The 20,878-nt window shown below is 33.0% G+C and overlaps 1 protein-coding gene across 2 annotated transcripts in view; it reads right to left on the bottom strand.

Moving 5' to 3' along the window:
- Positions 1–3,787: 3,787 nt before the first annotated feature.
- LOC140445742 (calsenilin-like) overlaps positions 3,788–20,878 on the bottom strand; it is an 859,410-nt gene continuing 842,319 nt past the window's right edge. For both annotated transcript variants that reach the window (XM_072538045.1, XM_072538047.1), the window contains one exon: positions 3,788–4,515. In XM_072538045.1, coding sequence (XP_072394146.1) covers positions 4,405–4,515 — 111 coding nt within the window. In that variant the 3' untranslated portion in view covers positions 3,788–4,404. The remainder of the gene's footprint in view (positions 4,516–20,878) is intronic.

Here is a 20,878-nt window from a genome sequence, read left to right as displayed (position 1 = left end):
ACTGTTTAAAACTACGTGGAACTTTAAATGCCTCAAATTTTTTATCCAGTGTGACATATTTAAACAGCATGTAATCGTTTTTGCAATCAAAAGCAAACATTTAAAAAATCTCTCGTGTAGGACAAAATTTATCCAATAATTTTTTTTCCTTACGTGAATCTAAATTATCAAACCTTGAGTGTTGTACTAAAAATTTAAATCGGTATCTGGACATTGTAAGTCAAAACATCTCATATCCTGTACCATTTTTATTTTAAAGTTTGTCTGTGCTTAACCTGCCACTTTTTAATACACCTGCCAAATAGAGTAAAGCAATAAAAGCACGAATTTCTAAAGCATCTGTTTCTTTTGCGTTTCTTTCTTGATTATAGTTTTCTTGGGACTGTCTGATAGGTTTGTTTGTAGATTTAACATCATTCAATCTTCGCTTATCCACTGCTGGACATAGATCTCCCTCATAATTTTCCATATATTTCGATCTTGTGCCTCTTGAATCCAATTCCTATGACAACGTTTTAGATCGTCAGTCCAACGTGTTGGTGGACGACCTCTGCTTCGGTAGGCATCATCTCTTGGTCTCCATTCCAGTATCCGCTTTGTCCATCTATTATCTGTCATTCGAGCCACGTGACCTGCCCAGTTCCATTTCAGTGTTGCTACTCTCTCTACTGCATCAGCCACTCCTGTTCTTTGTCGTTGCTGGCGATTTTAGATCTTGTCTCATAGTGAAACGCCCAACATAGCACGCTCCATCGCCTTTTGACACACGGATCTTTTCAACTGTTCTCCTTGTCATGGTCAACGTTTCCGCACCGTAAGTTAACACTGGCAAAACACACTGATTAAACTTTTTTCTTTTAAGGCATATTGGTATATCAGACGATTTAAAAATATGGTTCAGCTTGCCGAAGGCTGCCCAAGTCAGTCTTATACGACGGAGAAGCTCAACGGTTTGGCTTTTCCTATGCGAATCTCATGACCTAGGTATTTATAGGCCATTACCTGGTCTATGAATTTTGTTTTTACGCATATATCTTCGCTGACTACAAGATTTGTCATCATCTGGGTTTTAGATATATTTATTTTCAATCCCCCTTCTAGCGAGGAAAGGTAGAGCTGATTTAAAAGTTCTTTGGCCTCATCTATCCTGTCAGCTATTAGTACAATATCATCTGCAAAACTTAGATGGCTAAGCTTTTCTCCGTTTATGTTTATGCCCTTGTCGGTCAGTTTTGCCCTTTTACATATATATTTCAAAGCTAGTGAACAGTTTCGGCGATATGGTGTCCCCCTGGCGTACTCCACGTTGTATCGGGAATTTTTGGGTTTGACGATCACCCACTCTAACACTGGCTGTTACGTTTAGGTATATGTGTTTAATTATATTGATATACCGATAGTCAATTCGGCATTCTGTCAAGGCTTCCAACATTTTTTGTTGATTTACGTTGATTTACAGATTTAACAATAATGGTTATTATGGCGCCGTTATAAAAATATTTCCAAATATTTAGTTCATCTTATATAAATTCTTGGTACCTTCTTTAGCACCTCGCAAATGCGTATCTAAGTTTTCTGAACGTATTCTAACATTTCTTGGAGGACTATGTTTTATCCAATTAGTAGTCGTGTCTTGATCAAAAAAGGAAGGCCCATTCAGCACATTCCGTATCAGAAATTTCTTATTCTCTATAACTTTTTTTAATAAATAATAAATTTAATAAATTTTAATAAATTTGTTCTATATTAGTTTCTTCTTCGTCTTCTTGTTTGTCATCGTCGTACTTAATATTTTCATTCTCATACACACTTTGTGTAAAGAAATTAATTAACATTTGTGGGGGGAGATAGGCAAGCTAGAAAAAAAAGGTGGGTAGTTTTTTAAAAACTGAGAAGTTTAGATCGGTGCGGACATATCAAGACAACCTACAGAATGATTTAAAATCTATTGGAGTGAGAGCATGGTGAAGTTGCCAAAGACAGGGACGAATTAAGGATTGTTCTGAAGACAACTTTATTCATACTGAGCTTTGATAATGTGATACGTTAATAATGTCTTCTCCTCTACAATAGTTTAAATTTTCTTTATTACATAAAGGCCATTCCACTTTGTACTTTTGTCTCTATTGACAACAGATCAGGCCATTTAGTTAAAAATTATAGTTGATTTTTAGAAAAGTTACATTGAGATTACATTTTTAAGAGGACACAATTTTATTTTTTTGATATATGTGGGTGGTTAGTATAAACTTAAGTTCTAGTTTGTGGGGTCGTCACCCTTGCAACCCGGCCGCCATCTTGGAAAAGTGGGGGCAAAGGGTTTTCGCGTGGTAACACCACAGACAATTTTATAAAATATTTGTAGCAAATTATTTTTTTTGCAACTGTATTTCTATTTTTTTTTTATAGTAAAATTGAAAATAAAAAAGTTATAAACAAAAATAACTAAACATTTTTGAACAAATTTTCTTTTGGGCTTTATAACTTTTTTCTGATTATTTTACAATAAAAAGACATTAAAGCAATATTATAGAGGATTTTCAACGAATATCATTGTCATGTCATTTGTATCTTTTAATTTTCTTCGATCTTCCATCATCTGCAATTTTGTCTGTCATCCATTCTTGCTTCTTTTCTCTTTTTGATTTTAGATATTCATGCGCAATTGTGGTAATAAACGTCTTCATTTCGTTCCAATGTTCTTTTATGCCTCTAGTAGTGTCTTCAATTATTTTCGCAAAATTCTTATTAATCTCTGTTTTTACTTTTTTCTGGGTGTCATTTTCTTTTAGTAGTCTTATATCTATCTTGCAGCTCATTTTTTTATAAATTATTTTAAGTCGAATGTTGATATTTGCAACCAATAGACTATGATCTGAGAAGACATCTGCACCTGGATATGTTTTTGTTGAGGTGATAGAATTTCTAAACCTTTTGTTTATGTTGATAAAATCAATTTGGTTTCTTATGATTTTCCCTGGGGTATTACTGGGTGCTTTCCATGTAAAAAGTCTTCGTGGATGCACGGAAGAAATGCACGATAAGGCATAAAAAATGTCAAGTCCATCTCAATGGACTAAGTGTAGTATCATCCAATTATAAGTGTAGTATTACATAAACCAAATTATAAACTCCCTATTTAGTTTTTCAATCTGAACAATTTTTAAGAAACCACTTAGACAACACTATTTCATACATTCATATAATAGTTTCGACTTTTTGAAAGTTTTGTTACATATTTTCTTACGAAATAAATTAAATGCTATATATAAAGCAAATTGAATCCAATCAATTACATACAAATGTTTTTCTCTGTGTTTTATCTCATTTTAGACTCATATTCTCGCTTTTTTTTTTATTTTAATACTAAATGATTTAAATATAGCCCTTTGAGTGCAAATTGAATGAACGAACGAGAGTAGTTCACTTCTAGTAACTGGCAAGGTCCTACGAGTAAAGAAGCGAAAGTAGCTTTACAGTGTATAATTAGTCTAAAGCAGCTGAGAAATTACATTCAAGAGTTGCTAGAAGCTTGGAAAGATTTTAAACAATTATAATTGTAGTTATAGACCATTCAGTGGTGATGAAGCGATTATACAAATATCCATAAAATTATAAACAAGAGAGATTTGGCTTTTTGAAAGGAAGGTAATAAATATATTTAAATTTTTTGGCACATAATTTAATTTACAAAAACTTTTATAAAGACGGAAATCGATAAAATCTGAAAAGAAACCTTTTCTTAACATTAATCAGAAAATTTTGTTTTCTTAATTTACACGTCATAGTATTGTGAATTCGTGCAACTTGCACACATTTATTAATTAGTTGATCAATATAATTAACATAGTTAATTTCCTAATTTGTTTTCCAAAAAATTTGATTTTGATTCTATTTTTAACTGATTAATTTTTGTCACTGAAGTATTAATTTAGTTTCCAAGATTTTTTATTACCTAAGTCATTTGGTTGTTTATCCAACAAAACAAATTGCAGCTTCAGCAAAAAATTGGTATCATATTTAAGAAAATAATTATGATATTCTTTTACCCGATAATCAAAAATGAATACAAAAATAAAACCCCGTTTATGTCTTCCTGCAAGATTAACACAAAGAAGCAAAGAATAGAAATACCGTTGACAACACTCGAATTATGTGTATACATAAATTTATTATAATGTTTTAATCTCCAATTAACACTTCATTCGTTCAATTTTCACCTCGTACCCAATATGTAAGGTACCTAATATAAGTAACCTACATTCTATCACCGAATCATTGTTTTCCTTGTATTTTTACATATATGAAAAAAGTCTAGTTGGTCAAAATAACATTTCGGGAAACGACATTCGTTCATTGAGTCCATCAGGTTGAAGAACCTTCACGAACGCCGCTGGTCGAATGTCATATTGATGAATCAAAGACGGCCATGGACGAAGATATGCTTTCGTCTTTTCGGCAACATTCTAAGAATTCGTCCAAAGTCACCACACCATCTCGGTTTGTGTCCATTTTCTAAAAAATAAAAGATATTTTATTCTATTATATTATATATTATTTACTTAATTGTTACAAACTATCTTTGACAATGCTTTGGTGAACAAATCGGCTAACTAATTGCTTGAATTGAGAAAGCTTACATAGATATTCTTGTTTTCAAACCCATCTCAACAAAGTAAACCTATATATTAATATGTTTTGTTCGGTTATGAAATTGTTGTGCCTGTGTTAGCTTAATGGCAGATTAATTAGCAACAAAGATATTGACAGATGAGACATCAATTCCAATCTCTTTAAAAAAAAAATATAAGCCATAAAGTTTCTCTACCAAACATTAAAAGCCAAGGACACATATGTACATATAACACGCGCCTAGGTTCTGTTTTTGGCGCTTCCAGGTAACAGGGCCATTGCCTAGCATAAATACATATCCACTAGTAGATTTTCTTGTATCTAGACAACTAGCATAGTCTGCATCAGTGTAGCCTATCACCTTGATTTGTGTAGTTTTTCTATACATAATTCTATAATAAGTAGTACATCTCAGATGTCTAAAAATTTGTTTGACTGCTTTCCAATGTTCGTCACTCCAAGCATTAAAGAATCTGCTTACCTGATTAATTCCAAATGTAATATCTGGGCGACTGGTGGCTGCTAGAAATATTAGTGAACCAACAGCCTCACGATATAGCAAAGACTTTTACTATTTAAAATATTTCCTTTAGACAAAGGTACGCTAGGCTTAGCAGGAATCTTTAATGGATTAGCGTTAGTCATATTAAATTTACTAAGAAGTTTTTTATATAATCATGTAAATGAATAGCAATTGTACCCTCACTAAGATCTTGGTCAATGTCAAGTCCAAGAAAATGTAATTTATTATTTAAATTCACAGATATTTTAAACATTTGCTTTAAAGTTTCTATAAGTTCATTAATAGAAATTTATGATTTTGACATGACAACTCCATCATCGACATAAATTGCTAAATAACTTTCAGCATTTTCAAAATTACTAGCAAAACACATTGATTACTTTTTAATTGTGTAAAGTCAAATTTATTAAGAAAAGATACAAACTTCTGGTTTCAGCATCTTATTGATTGCTGAAGTCCATATAAGGCTTTATTTAATTTACTCATTAAGTTCTGTGACTTCTTACTTTCAAAACCAGTTGGCTGCTTTATATACACACACTCTGGCAAGTCACCGTACAGAAATGCAGTCTGTACATCAAAATTAGCAAGCCTAGAGTCCTTTTCCACTGCTAACAATAACAAAATTCGCATTGAGTCATACTGCAAAACCGGCGCAAAAGTGTCATTATTACACGTTCTTGCATAAAACCGCGTGCAAACAGCCGTGTTTTCTAGAGAACAGGATTACTATCTGAGTCAGTCTTAACACGGTAAACCCACTTATTGTCTATCATTTTTGCACCACTGGGCAATTTTACGAAGTTCCATGTGTTACTAAACGTAAGGGCATCTATTTCTTCCTCCATTGCTTGCTGCCATTTGCTAGAATCCTCACAATTTATTGCACCTTCATGAGTTATAGGTACAAATATTTCACAGTGTTCATACATAGCATCATAGTCTTTTTCTTCATTATCATCTAAGTTTTAAAATTCCAACTTTCTTTTAAATTTCATTCTTATTTTCAATTGTTCCTTCAATTCAATCTTCATTTTAATCTACATTGCAGCTCACTTCAATTCTTCTCTTCTCACAATCCCAAAGTCTATCCCGATGTCTATCTATAATCAAACTTCTTACTGAACCGTGATGGTATCAACATGTAAGCTGGACTGCCAAAAACTCTGATATGCTTTAGATCTGGTTTTCGTTCAAACCACTGTTCATAGGTGGGGTCGCGTTTTGTACTTAACTTGAAGCTGTTCTATTGAAAACATACATAGCAGTATTTACAGCTTCAGTTCATACTTCTTGTGACACATTTTTCTTTGCACTTTAAACAATTGTCCTAAACTGCCTTTCACTACGACTATGCTATTGTGATGTATATTGAGCTGAACATTCTAATCTGCTTCTTGTAAGACTTTTATGGGACTTATTTGACTGCTTCCCATACTGGCATGACTCACAGAAAAATTCTTCTTTGTCTTCAACTCTTATATTTTCTACTGAATTAGAGTTTTCCTAATTGTACTAAAGTTAATATGACCTAGGCGATCTTGCTATAACTTTATTAATATTTTGAAAGCTAAATCATATTCTACAATAGGCGTAAGTCTAAATTGGATGTCCCACAAATTTTTTCCACGTACTCCAACATATGAAATGTTTCCATTTGGCTCTAGAAATTGACACCTGTTTTTGGTGGAGTGATAGCTAAAGTTTTTATTTGTCATAGCTCCCACTAAAAATAAGTTGTGACTAAGTTCAGGAAATAGAGGACATTATTTATTGTACGATCACCTTGGACAAAAACGCCTGTATTTCCTGTAATTTTAATAATAAAAAACTTCTTTGATACTTGTAGAGCATTTTTATAGGGAATATCAAAAATAGACTTATCGATGTGCATCTAAACTTACCGACGCGTATATTACACCAACAAACTTCAAAAAAATAATAGTACAGTTAGTTACTGGAACAATAAACTTTGTCCATATCCATAGATAGTTCTTTGTAAGGTTTAATCTAAGTAGGGACACTAGTTATTTTCGGCATTTTAAAATTAAAATAGTTAAAAGGACAATTCTATTCATACAGTAGTCGCCAAATATGAAGAACCAAGGGTGGGTATTTATGATACTTTGTACAAATCACCAGTCACTTTGCAAATACAGACCCAAGAAACAAACAATTACATCTGTACATGTACAATCGTTACTAAAAAGTAGTTACGCTACTGACAGTAAGCCAGAATAAGGTTTAAAGTATAAGTGGGCGTGTCGATTTTCAAGAGAATGAAATCCGGTTTGTGCGCAGGTTTGTCAGATTTGGCGTCCACTGTACCCCACGTAATAAACTTTTAAAACACTCTTTTATTACGAGATTATAATTGGTTATCTGCTACTACAATACCAACCATATAAGGTAGTATTTATAGATACTATCTGTTATACTGAAGACTGAAAAATATTGAAATAAAATGGACACTGGAATTTCGAGTTACCTAGTCATACCATTATCTACTGGTAAATATTATCTAAAATCCGCAAGAAGTCGCTTCTCGCTGATCGCACTGTAGGTTAGTTTATTAGTATAGCCCGTTTCCTCATGATTTACAGATATATTTTTACAGATTCACTGTCAAAAACATACAACACAAAAATTCTTACTGAATTTCTCTCAAAAATAACCATAAATAATTGGAGTGTATATTTATCAAAAATTTTCCATTTGTAAAAATTATGCATGTAAATCCATTTATATACAGTTTAGATACGTCCCTGGAATATCTTGTGTGTGACGACATTATATAATCCAGTTACTGAGGATTAAAATATGGTAATACCTCCGAATTTTTTATAACTGCATCGATTTCTTTCCAAATTTCAAATTCAGCTTATCTTACCTTCCACTTCAAAAGTTATATACGCTCTAGGTGCGCTTTTTGTTTTTAAGGGGTGAAAACTACCCCTTATTGAAGAAACTGGGAAAAACACGGATTTAATTAATTTATGCACTTAAATCTTATCGCATAAGGTAAATATTGTAATGTGTTCTTTAATATGAAAATTAATTATTCACAATTTTCAACCCTTAAAACCCTTAAAAAACCCTTAAAGGCTAATACTTTTTATAAAAATAATATGAAAAAAAAAAGTCGTAGCAGCTTGAGACATTTCAATTATGTATTTAAATACAAATAAAAATTATTACCCTAGCTATACAATAATATTTTATTTATTGGAAATTTTCAACCCTTACAACCACCCTTATAACAAAAATGAATTAAAAATGAATTAAAAAATATTTTTATCGGTTTGAAACATTTCTTGAGTGCATTTTATTTAACGAAAATTAATTTTTTGCATATAAAATAACTTTTTATTATAATTTCAACATTTTAACCCTCACAACCAAGCCCTTTTGTAAAAAATTAATTTAATATATTTTTATTGGTCTGAAACATTTCTTGAGTGCATTTTATTTAACAAAAATTAATTTTTTGCGTATAAAATAAATTTTTATTATAATTTCAACATTTCAACCCTCACAACCACCCCCTTTGTCAAAAATTAATTAAATTTTTTTTTAAGATTTGAAACATTTTTAGAGTGCATTGTTTGTAGATAAAAATTAATTTTTTACTTATAAAATAAGCCTACTTTTTTCAACCCTTACAAGCACCCCTTTTGATGAAAATAAAATCCTTACATCCTTAACTTAGACATGGACATAAATCGAAAAATTTAGTTTATAATATATTACAATTTTTTTATTTTCCAAAAAACTAAAAATAAATAATATTTATATAAAACGAGGTATAAAATAAATGAATATCTATTCATTATCGGAATCATAATTTTCACCGTCCAATTGGTCTTCGTTTACTGGAGGACAATTTTGGCAATTGTCACCACAGCATGTTCCGCATGTTGCATTGCAAAATAATCCCAGCCTCCGACAGCCACACGCTGATCCGCAACCTTTTGTACAATAATTGCAAAAAAACATTTTCAGCAGTTCTTCTGGAGCTGGTAAGAGAGAGAGAGAAAGAGAGAGAGAGAGAGAGATACATAGATGCACATGTATATATTAAATGTCTATTAGTTCCATCGAAATCCTCCAATGCTCCAAATTTTCCATTCAAAATTTATTCTAAAAAGTACTATTGGTTTTTTTTACCATAACTCGGTTAATTTTGATGTTACAACATGCATAAAAAACCGATTTTACAGGTAATTAAACGAACTATAAGTATAAATATGTTAACATTCTAATGTCCTTCATGTTTAAAGGGTGAAGGGTCAAAGGGTCGGAGACCAGTGGTTCATGCGCTATAAAGCAAACTTCAACCAACTATATCTCCATTATTTTTTAAGCTACAAAAAGAATTAAAAAATGAAAATTTTTGTTGAAAAAAAATCTATTTTTTTGTATTGTGTCATCTTTTACGTATCTTATATAGTTTTGAAGTTATTATAAAAAAAAGATTTTGTTTTTAATATCTACAAAAAAAAATGTAATCATACTTTTTTCAACAACTGGGTATTCTTTAGTAGCTAAACTTTTGGATCATACAAAAAACACTAAAATAAAGTGAATTCTATAAGGAAAACAATTTATTTCAATCCTAGTGAACATGACGTTAGTTTTATTGCGTTTTTTTACAAAAATTTGAGAAACCCATCCTTTTTTTCATTGTATCTCACGTACAGTTGGTGGAAAGGACTTTTACCACCACTCATTTTAAAGGTCTTTTCAAGCTCTTTTAAAAATATTATATGAGTTTTTGTCAAAAAATGTACCCGTTTTCCGTTATTTAACGTTAAATACTCGTATTGAAAGACAAAAACAAAAACAAACCTTCTTTGAACAGCCATAACTCAGTTAATTTGAACTGAAAATATTCATTAAAAAGCCAATCTTTTTGTTTTTTTATGAGCTTTAATTTTAGTCGTTACACTTTTTTTGATAAAACTCTTAGTTTCAGAGCTATTCTTAAAAAATCTTTGAAAAACATGTTTTTTTTAACGAAAAATGACACTTTTCAACAGCGAATAACTCAAAAAGTATTGATCTAGCGAGAAAAATGTTTACTACATTTTTTGTTTGAAATTTATCTTTCTATCTAGTAGCGTGGTTATTTTGAGTGAGAAAATTTCCACCCTCGAAAAGGGGTGGCAAACATCCCCAGGGTGGAAGCGCACATCGGCACTATAAAACTTTTGTTCCTTGAGTAATTATTTATCAACACACAAAATTTCAAATGAATCGATTCAGTTATAAAGAATTCGGAGGTAAGAACCCTCAGTGACTGATCTAATAGAAAGACTATATATACCAGTGTTAAATTATATTAAGAGCTTCTTGTTTTGTAGTTGTTACCATACTTGTACGTTCCTTATAAATAAATTTTGTTAAGAAAATAATTTTTTAAAAACCCGTTTTCGGCTTTAACATTCGTAACTGTTTTACTTTACAACGTCAAAATTTATCCAACGTAAAAAAATACTACTAAACTTACTTGACAGTTGGGGCTGCCATCAGCGAACGGAGTATATTTATTAATTAATGGTAGTGGTTATTAACTAATTAATTTTGTTTCTAGTATTTTTATTGCGTAAATATATATCGCAATGTTATACAAAGTATTAGGAAAACAGAGTTAAATGACGAAATATCAGAGGTGAATGAATATTTTATTTAAATTTCAATTCACAAATTGCTGAATGCGTAGCTGGAGTTGTATATTTCATAATGGGTTTTTATGTAGACAAGAACTCGCAGGTTGGACAAAATTGCCCCTTATCCTCAAATTTAATATCTTGCAAAAATTACAAATTTTTATGTTGGTTGTTTCGGCTACTAAAAATTTTATTACCGTGATATACAACATCTGCAGTAAATGACAATAAAGTACAACTAGTTCAGGACAAATATAAAAGTTTAAGTTATAACTCCCGTTGTCATATAAATTATGAGCTGGTTTCATATACTGATCAAAAACATGAAATATACAGTTATAGCACAATACGAAAAAAGGAAATCAAGAAAAATGTAAATTCAATAACAAATGTTTTTTTATATTCGTAAAAAACGCAATCAATCTCTTTTTGATATTAACTCCTGACGGAGACAGCTTTTCTAATTACTTCTATTCAAATGTTCGACATTGAATGTATCCTGACCATGCTGACCTAGCTATAGATCACCAAAATAAGGGATATTTTGACAATAATTGGCACTACAGTGTAGAAATTTCTTATTAGATTTATTCTTTACTACTTCATTTTTTTTGTCGAGCTTCTGATTCATCTAATATTATTTCTGCAATATGCGTTGCTTTTAGGCAAGCGGTTTACTCTTAAAAGACGCTTAGAAACGGAATAGATCGACTAATTTTTTTGCATCTCAAATGCACCAAACCTTTTTTACTCAATTCTATGTTTTTCTAAACTCAAATGTATTTTTTAAAATTTTTCAAGTGGGACAGCAATTAATTGTTATTTTTTGAAAAATGCTTGCTGTTTTAGTTATTTGCAATTTTTTGTTGAAAAAATGCCTTCACCGTTTCAGTAACAGCATCATCCTAAAAAAAAACACAAATTTAATAAGCATCATATTGCCGAATAGTGGCATTTAAATTAAGAAATATAATATTCCCTGTAGAAGGAGAGTGTGTTTACTCATATATGAATTATAGTGCTACCTAAATATATATATATATATATATATATATATATATATATATATATATATATATATATATATATATATTTTGGACATGTGCTTCGAAGAAATGGTCTTGAAAAACTTACCATCCAGGGAAAAGTAGAAGGCAAAAGAAATAGAGGTAGATCTCCCACACGATACACGGACCATATTGTTGCTACCATTGGCGCTCCATTGCCAGAATGTGCTAGAATGGCAGAAGATAGAAAAACGTGGAGGAACATTGGGAAATTTAGCTAATAGCTTCATGATATCACGATACCTGCATCAGGTTAACAACTAAGAAGAAGATATATATATATATATATATATATATATATATATATTTATATATATATATATATATATATATATATATATACATATATATATATCACCACTTTCAAATATTAAACTATTTTATTAGCTTTAATAAAAATTTCCATTGTAATGTTCTATTTTGCGCAAGCCTCTTGTATATGCTATTCGTACACTCTATATTTATTGACTGTGTTTTATCGCTATAGTTTTATTTTGCAACAAAACAAAAAGAAGCAAAAAATGTACTAATTCTATAAACATACTAATTTCCAAGTGATCAGGAATTTTATTCGGCTACTGTTTAATTGTTGATTATTGTTAAATTGTGTTTATTATGGAGCGTCAATCACGTAATTTAACCCGAGATGAATGTGCACAAGCAGTGATACTTCCGGAAGAAGGTTGGAGTTACCGAAGAATTGGTCGTCGGTTTAATGTGTCCCACACATCCATCTCACGGGTATTAGAAAGATTCCTTGAAACAGGGGATCATACTCGCAGACCAGGGCAAGGACGAAACCGGGTAACTACCCCTATTCAAGATCGATTGTTAAGAATTTCTGCTCTTCAACAACGTTTTGTAACACATCGAAGTCTACAAATTCAGCTTCGAGACGTGCATGCTATACAAGTTAGTACTGAAACTGTTCGCCAGCGACTTAGGGAATACAACTTAACACCTAGGATTACCGCCCGAGGTCCTCTATTAACTGCAGAGCATCGAAGGGGGAGACTACATTTTGCCAGAGAACACATTAATTGGTTAGAGGCTGACTGAAAACGAGTGCTATTTACTGATGAATCCCGATATTGTTTGTACAATAACGACAGACGTGTTCGTGTGTTGCGACGACTCAACGAACGATATGCTCAGTGTAACTTCTCACACACCACATTTTTTGGTGGAGGATCCGTTATGGTGTGGGGTGGTATTTCTTTGACCGCACGTACGGACCTAGTGGTCATACAAAATGGAACTGTTACAACTGAAAGGTACATATAGGAGATCCTGGAGCAACATGTAGTACCAGTCACTCCTTATATCGGTGAACATTTCTTACTAATGCAAGATTGTAGGGTCTGATAATATCGAGGCTGAATTTTTAAAACTCTTGGAGGAAGAAGGAATAAATTGGATCACGGCTGTCTTCAATAAAATGTACAATACAGGAATCATCCCTGATAAATGACTAGAATCAGAATTCATAGCGATACCTAAAAAACAGGGGGCTAAAAAGTGCGAAAAATATCGAACAATCAGCCTAATGAGCCACATGTTGAAACTGTTTCTTAGAGTCATCCATGGAAGAATTTATAAGAAGTGCGAGGAACAAATATCAGACAGACAGTTCGGCTTCATTAACGCAGTGGGTACCAGAGAGGCACTTTTCGGAGTACAGGTACTGATTCAAAGATGCAGGGACGTTAACTGCGACGTATACGCGTGCTTAATCGAATATGAAAAGGCATTTGACAGAGTTCAACATCAAAAGATGATAAACATTTTAAAAGAAGCAGACCTGGATGACAAAGACCTCAGAATAATTTCAGAACTATACTGGAATCAGACCGCATACATGAAAATTAGCGGAGAAGAAACAGATCACATAAAAATACTACGTGGAGTTAGACAGGGATGTATCCTGTCGCCGTTGATATTTAATATGTACTCAGAGAAAATTTTTAACGAGGCTCTTTACGGAATAGACGAATGCATCCTTCTAAATGGTGAAAGAGTAAACAATGTTAGATATGCCGACGACACCATGGTGATAGCAGATAGTTTAGAGGGACTTCAGAGGCTAATGGACAGAATAAACGAGTACAGTCAACAGTACGGACTAAACAATAATACCCACAAAACGAAACAAATGATTATCAGCAAGGAGAATATAAATGGGGCTCATCTATACATTAATGGGACGCAGATAGAGCGAGTAAAATAGTATAGCTACGTGGGAACTATTATAAACGAACAGTGGAGCAATGTACAGGAAATAAAGTGCCGCATAGGAAAGGCAAGAACGATCTTTAACAAAATAACATATCCCTAGATACAAAAATGAGACATTTGAGATGCTATGTTTTCTCTGTGTTGTTGTACGGGGCGGAGGCATGGACGCTTACAGACACCCACTATTAAAAACTTGAAGCATTTGAGATGTGGATTTATAGAAGAATGCTGAGAACATCATGGACATCAAGGATCACGAACAAGGAAGTTCTAGAAAAAATGAAGAAGGAACCAGAGATTGTGTTTACGATCAAACGCATAAAATTGCAATATCTGGGACACATTATGAGAAATCAGCACCGTTACTCCCTGCTGCAGTCTATATTGCAAGGTAAAGTCAAAGGTAAGCGAGGTCCCGGTAGAAGGAGAATATCATGGCTGCGGAATTTAAGAACATGGTTTAAGAAAACCTCAACGGAGCTGTTTCGAGCCGCAGCGAGCAAGGTCATGATTGCCAATATGATTTACAACATCCGAAACGAATAGGAACCAGAAGAAGAAGAATGCAAGATAATGCCAGACCTCACGCTGCACAGATCGTCAGAAATTATCTAGAAGAGGTAGAAATTAATACTATGGAATGGCCAGCACATAGTCCGGATATAAATCCGATTGAAAATCTCTGGGATATCCTTGGTAGGCGATTAAGAGCGACTCCGTTCCAACCAAACAACTTACAGTAAGTGGGAGAGAGGCTAATCCAGATTTGGAGAGAACTAGACCAAAATGAAATACGGCAATTAATTTTAAGTATGTGCCAACGATGTGAGGCTGTTATACGTAGTAGAGGTGGAAACATTCGTTATTAAGACTTTTTTCATATTTTAGTTTAATTATAGTTGAATAATTAAATAGTAAAAAACGTCCCGCCATTATTTCTTGTTCAAAATAATCTATCTTATATGAAAGCTTATCAGCTTTCTACATACTATTTAGTTGTTTTGACATAGCACAATCACAATACACAACAATAATTAGTTTTTAAAGTTATTAATCTAAATTTAATATGTATTTGTAAATACAATTTATTAATATACAGGGTGAGTCATGAGGAACTTTACATACTTCTACCATAAGTAGAGTCCCTCAGGGAGCATATCATGTGGCCACTAAAAAATGTCAACTCCTCTTTTTTATTAATTAACAGGGTGATTTGTGTCATTGACCATTTATTTCATTTTACTGTAGTGTTTATACGGCTCATTTGATTTTTTTAATTTTTGCATGATACAGTACACTACTATCAAACATTCGACTGGTATTAGCTAAACTAAAAAATTCCAGGACTGGCTTCGGAAAAATTAATTTAGGGATTCGTATTAAATATTACACCCTGTATAAATTTTTTTTAAAATGCAATAAGTGATTTTCAAACTACATAAATAGCCAATGAAAACGACATATGCGACAATGTTGTCGCACTTTTATCAAATTTTTAGTGAACAAATCTTACCAAAAATAGAACAACCATAATGAAGTATCAAATTATAAGGTTATTAATTTAAACAAATGTTATAAATTTCAAACATTTTAATTGAAATGATAAACTGAGTCACTGCACAACAAAAAACAGTAACTACTAACAATAACGAAAAACAATTTAAAAAAAAAACTAAAAATATGTACATAGTTATGATAAACCCATAAATTAGAACTGGAAAAGATACAATAATGGTAACAAAATAAAAATAATTCAAAATAGATTTTCAAAATGGAACCCTGCAGCCTGTACACATTTTTGTTGCCGAATTGTTAATTGACGTATTGAATTACGGATACTCTGGGGATCGTTTCTAATAGTATTACAACAATGTATAATTCTATCAATTAATTGTTGTCGGTTATTAATATTCACTGCGTAAACTAGTTGCTTCAATCGTCCCCAAATATGGTAATCAACGGGATTGAAATCAGGGGATCTTGAAGGCCACGAAATAGCACCTGCACGTCCTATCCACCTGTTGCCATAAACATTATTGAGATGTTGTCTCACTGCCAGTAAAAAGTGTGGGGGTGCCCCATCATGCTGAAAATACATCCCTCGGATAGCAACGTTCGCGTTGGCAAGCAAATTCGGCAAAATATTTTGTAGAAAGTTCAAATAGACCTGCCCTGTTAAAGGACCATCAAAAAAGTGAGGACCTACTAATTGGTTATTTATGACACCAATCCACACGTTAACCGAAAACCTTAACTGAGAACGACGTTCTCGAATAGCATGGGGATTTTCTTCTGCCCACACATGTGAATTTCGTGAATTATTTATCCCGTCTCTGGTAAATTGGGCTTCATCTGTAAATAGTGTCCTGTATAGCGTTGGTCGATTATTGTTAATCCATCTACAAAATTCCAACCTATCGATCTCATCTCCAGAATGTAGTCGCTGAACCATTTGAATGTGATATGGGTATAGATTATTTTTTTGTAAGACTATACTTACTTTTGATTGAGTAACATTGAGTTCTCGACTTACTTGTCTAGTGCTTATTGTAGGGTTCATAGTAACGGCGTCCATAATGCCATCTTCCTGCGCTTCATCTACATGTCGCTCTGTTGTTCCACTAGGAAAAGTGCCATTTTCTCGCAAATAATTAAAAACTGACAAAAATGTTGGATGACTGGGAGTTTGACTCTACATATGGTAGAAGTATGTAAAGTTTTTCATGACTCACCCTGTATAATATATTATGATCAAATTGTGTAAGAAATCAAAACATAAACAAAATTCTTACTCTAAAAAAGCGGCAACACTTTAAACAATTTTGCCATACGCTTAAATGTCAAAAAATTTGAAGTATTCCCTTTATGAATTGCGTACAATTGTCTAATATATTTAATTAAAATTATTATTTTGTGGAATATAAGGCTTAAAGAGTTATTTCATAAAATTTATATTATTAATAATAACAAATGTTTTTGGTGATTTAATTAATATAATTCTAAAATTCCCAATATATTGATGATTACATTTTTCTGATTATTATACCATGTTGACGCCTATTAAAGATCGAGTAGTTCCGTATGGGTTTCGTATTATTATCTGTGTTAGGAAAATTTGAACTTTAAGGTTGACGTTCTGGAAATTTTAAATATAAGTGACGTCACTTTATATAAATTGTGACGTGCACGCATTTTTATATGAAAAATACTATATGCAAAAAATATTTGCATGTGTTTAAAAAGAATATCATTTCAAAAACTTAGTTAGGAATTAACTGTAATTAGCATTTCTAACAGGATTTTTACGCATGATAAACGAAAATGAAATTATCTGGATATTTCATAAATTTGATTATTGTGCTAAAGGCCATTTATTGTAATGAAAGATACCAAGAACGTCTTAGTCTTATTTCACAAAATTGTTATCTTTTTGTTGATTTTTTAGTCAGCCTGCTTTTATACATATACATATAAAAATTAAAAAAACTTAATGTAAACATATTCAATATATACGAGTATTGAAAACTACGTTTCGTTATAAATAAACTACACAATATTTTTACCTGTTACTTGTGAAGTTTGCCGTTTGATATCTTCTAAAGTGACCTCTTTTTTGATTTATCAAAATATTTATATATATTAAATATTATTTCACGACTTTGTAATAATATTACGGATCTACACTTTGCATTTTCCACGATGGTAGACATTATTCAACTCACCAGTCACTTTGGAAATACAGACACAGCAAACAAACAGTTACATCTGTACATGTACAATCATTACTGACAAGTAGTTACGCTACTGACAGTAAGCCAGAATAAGGTTTAAAGTGTAAGTGGACGTGTCGACTTTTAAGTTAACAAAATCCGATTTTTGCGCTGGTTATTCAGATTTGGCGTCCACTGTAGTAACGCTGCTTGATGGTGCTTGAAGTTAACAGTTAACTGTTGGATCTGTTGGAACTGATGGATCTATTGAAACCAATTCGACTAAGAAATTATTAAGCGATCAATTAGACAGTGACGTCGAAGACTGCAAGCTGTAGTAAATAACCATAGGGGACTCATCCATAATGAATTTAGTTAATTAATTTCAAGTTGTTTTATTCATCATCATCATTGGTGCTACAGCCCTATAAAAGAGCCTCGACCTTCCCAAGTCTATAGCCAGTCAGTTCTATCCATTGCCAACTGTTGCCAGTTTGCTGCGCCTATTTGTCTACCATCCTCATCTACACCATCCCTCCATCTGAGTTTTGGTCTACCCCTTTTTATACTTCCCACAGGTTGTGACATAAGGATTCTTCTAGGAGGGTTGTTCTGCTGTGATCTTGCCAGATGTCCTGCCCATCTTAGTCTTCCTATTTTTATAAAGGATACTACGTCTTTACCACCAAATATATGTTTATATCTGTGATATATCTCGTAGTTGTACCTCCTTCTCCAAACACCATTTTCACAGATGCCACCAAATATTCTTCTCAGGATCCTTCGTTCAAATATAAGCAGGAGATTTTCATCTGCCTTGGAAATGGTCCATGCCTCTGACCCATATGTCAACACTGGTTGTATAAGGGTTTTGTATATGGTTATTTTTGTTTTTTGGCTTAAGTTTCTGCTTCTCATATGTCTACTCAGTCCAAAATAGCATTTGTTTGCTAGGATTATTCTTCGCTTGATTTCTTCCATCATGACGTTCTCCTTGGTGATCAGGGAGCCTAAGTATGTGAATTTGTCCACCACTTCAAATGTGGAATTATCAACCGTGAGTTGGTGGCCGATGTTTCTGGCTCTATTGTTGGATGTTGATGCCATTATCTTAGTTTTATATTCATTTACTTGCAGGCCCATATTTTTTGAGGCGTGTGACAAGGTGGTATACATTTCTTCTAGCTTGCGTGTTGTGCGGGCAACTAGATCAACATCATCTGCATATGCCAAAATTTGGGATGATTTATTAAAAATGTTTCCTCTGCTGTCTATTTGGGCATCCCTGACCGCCTTTTCCAAAGCTATGTTGAATAGGAGACAAGCCAGCGCATCTCCCTGTCGCAGCCCAACATGCGTTTCAAATGCCTGTGATTGTTCGCCCTGTATTTGGACTTTGCAAACAACTTTACGCATTGTAGCCTTAACCAATCTTATCAGTTTATCGGGGATGTGGAATTCATCCATGGTTTCATACAATTTATTTCTTAGGACACTATCATAGGCCGATTTAAAATCTACGAAAAGATGGTATGTGTCGATATTAAATTCATTGGTTTTTTCCAGTATTTGCCTTAGCACAAAGATCTGGTCTGTTGTTGATCGACCAGGCCTAAAACCACTTTGATATTCGCCAAGAAGCTCCTATGAATACTCACTCAGGCGACCATATAAGATACTCGAAAATATTTTGTATGCTGTATTAAGGAGGGTTATTCCCCTATAGTTTCTACATTCTAATTCATCGCCCTTTTTATGTAGCGGGCAAACGATCCCAATACACCACTCTTCTGGGATTTGTTCCTCATTCCAGGCTCTCAGTATGATTTTATATATATGATTAGTGAGAGTAGCACCTCCACATTTAATAAGTTCCGCGGATATACCATCACTTCCTGGAGATTTATTATTTTTTAGGTGTTTTATTGCATCCCGTACTTCCTGAATTGATGGAGGCTCCAATGGTGTATTGTTGTTTGCTTCTAAGGGTGGTTGATTTGGATCTTCTACTTCGATAGTAAGCAGTTCTTTATAGTGTTCCACCCACCTTTTCAATACTTCTTCTTTTGTATTGAGTATATGCCCCTCCTTATCCTTACATAGTCCGATCCTTGGTTTAAATTCTTTTCTTGCCTTATTTAGATTTTTATAGAATTTTCTTGTTTGATTTTGTAATGTCCCCGCACTCAGCATCGAACCACTCATTGCGTGGTGGTGGTCTTTGCGGCCCTAGAATGTTATTTGATGCGTCTTTAATGTAATTTTTACACATTTCCCATTGTTCACTAATTGTTAGATTCTCTTTAGTTATGTATTTAGTTTCGATATAGTTTTGAAACCTTTCTACCGTTTGCGGGTTTTTGAGGAGTTCAATATTAAGGCGCCTTGTTTTGGTACTTCTCTCCTTCTTCGCATTTAAGATTCTAGCCCGAATTCTTGTGCCAACTAGAAAATGATCTGAATCAATATTGGCGCCTCGATAGGTGCGGACATCCATAAGGTTGGAGAAGTGTCTAGCATCTATGATCACATGATCAATTTGGTTGTTCGTTAATCCATCAGGCGAGGTCCAAGTCCCCATATGTATTTTTTTGTGTAGAAAACATGTGCTTCCTACGATCATGTTCTTTGAGGCTGCGAAGGTGACTGCTCGGTGTCCATTTGAATTAGTATTATTATGGAGACTATATTTACCAATGTGCGGTAGATATATTTCTTCCCTTCCGATTTTTGCGTTCAGATCACCGATTATTATTTTAATGTCATTTCTGGGACAATTGTCATAATGTTCTTTCTAATTCATCATAGAAATTGTCTTTTTCTTCGTCTTGCTTGTCCTCTGTTGGGGCATGTACATTAATAAGGCTAATATTAAAAAACTTGCCCCTGATCCTTAAGCAGCCCATTCGCGGATTTATCGGCTTAAAATCTATAACCAAGTGCTTGACTTTATTATTGACTATAAAGGCTGTCCCAAATTCATGTCTGGTTCTATGGCAACTATAGTATATATTGTAGTTTGCTTTTTGGATTATGCCATGA

The sequence above is a fragment of the Diabrotica undecimpunctata genome, chromosome 7 (assembly GCF_040954645.1).
Source record: "Diabrotica undecimpunctata isolate CICGRU chromosome 7, icDiaUnde3, whole genome shotgun sequence".
Lineage (NCBI taxonomy): Eukaryota > Metazoa > Arthropoda > Insecta > Coleoptera > Chrysomelidae > Diabrotica > Diabrotica undecimpunctata.
Note: the sequence above shows the minus strand (reverse complement) of the source record. Positions and strands in the feature narration are given on the sequence as shown.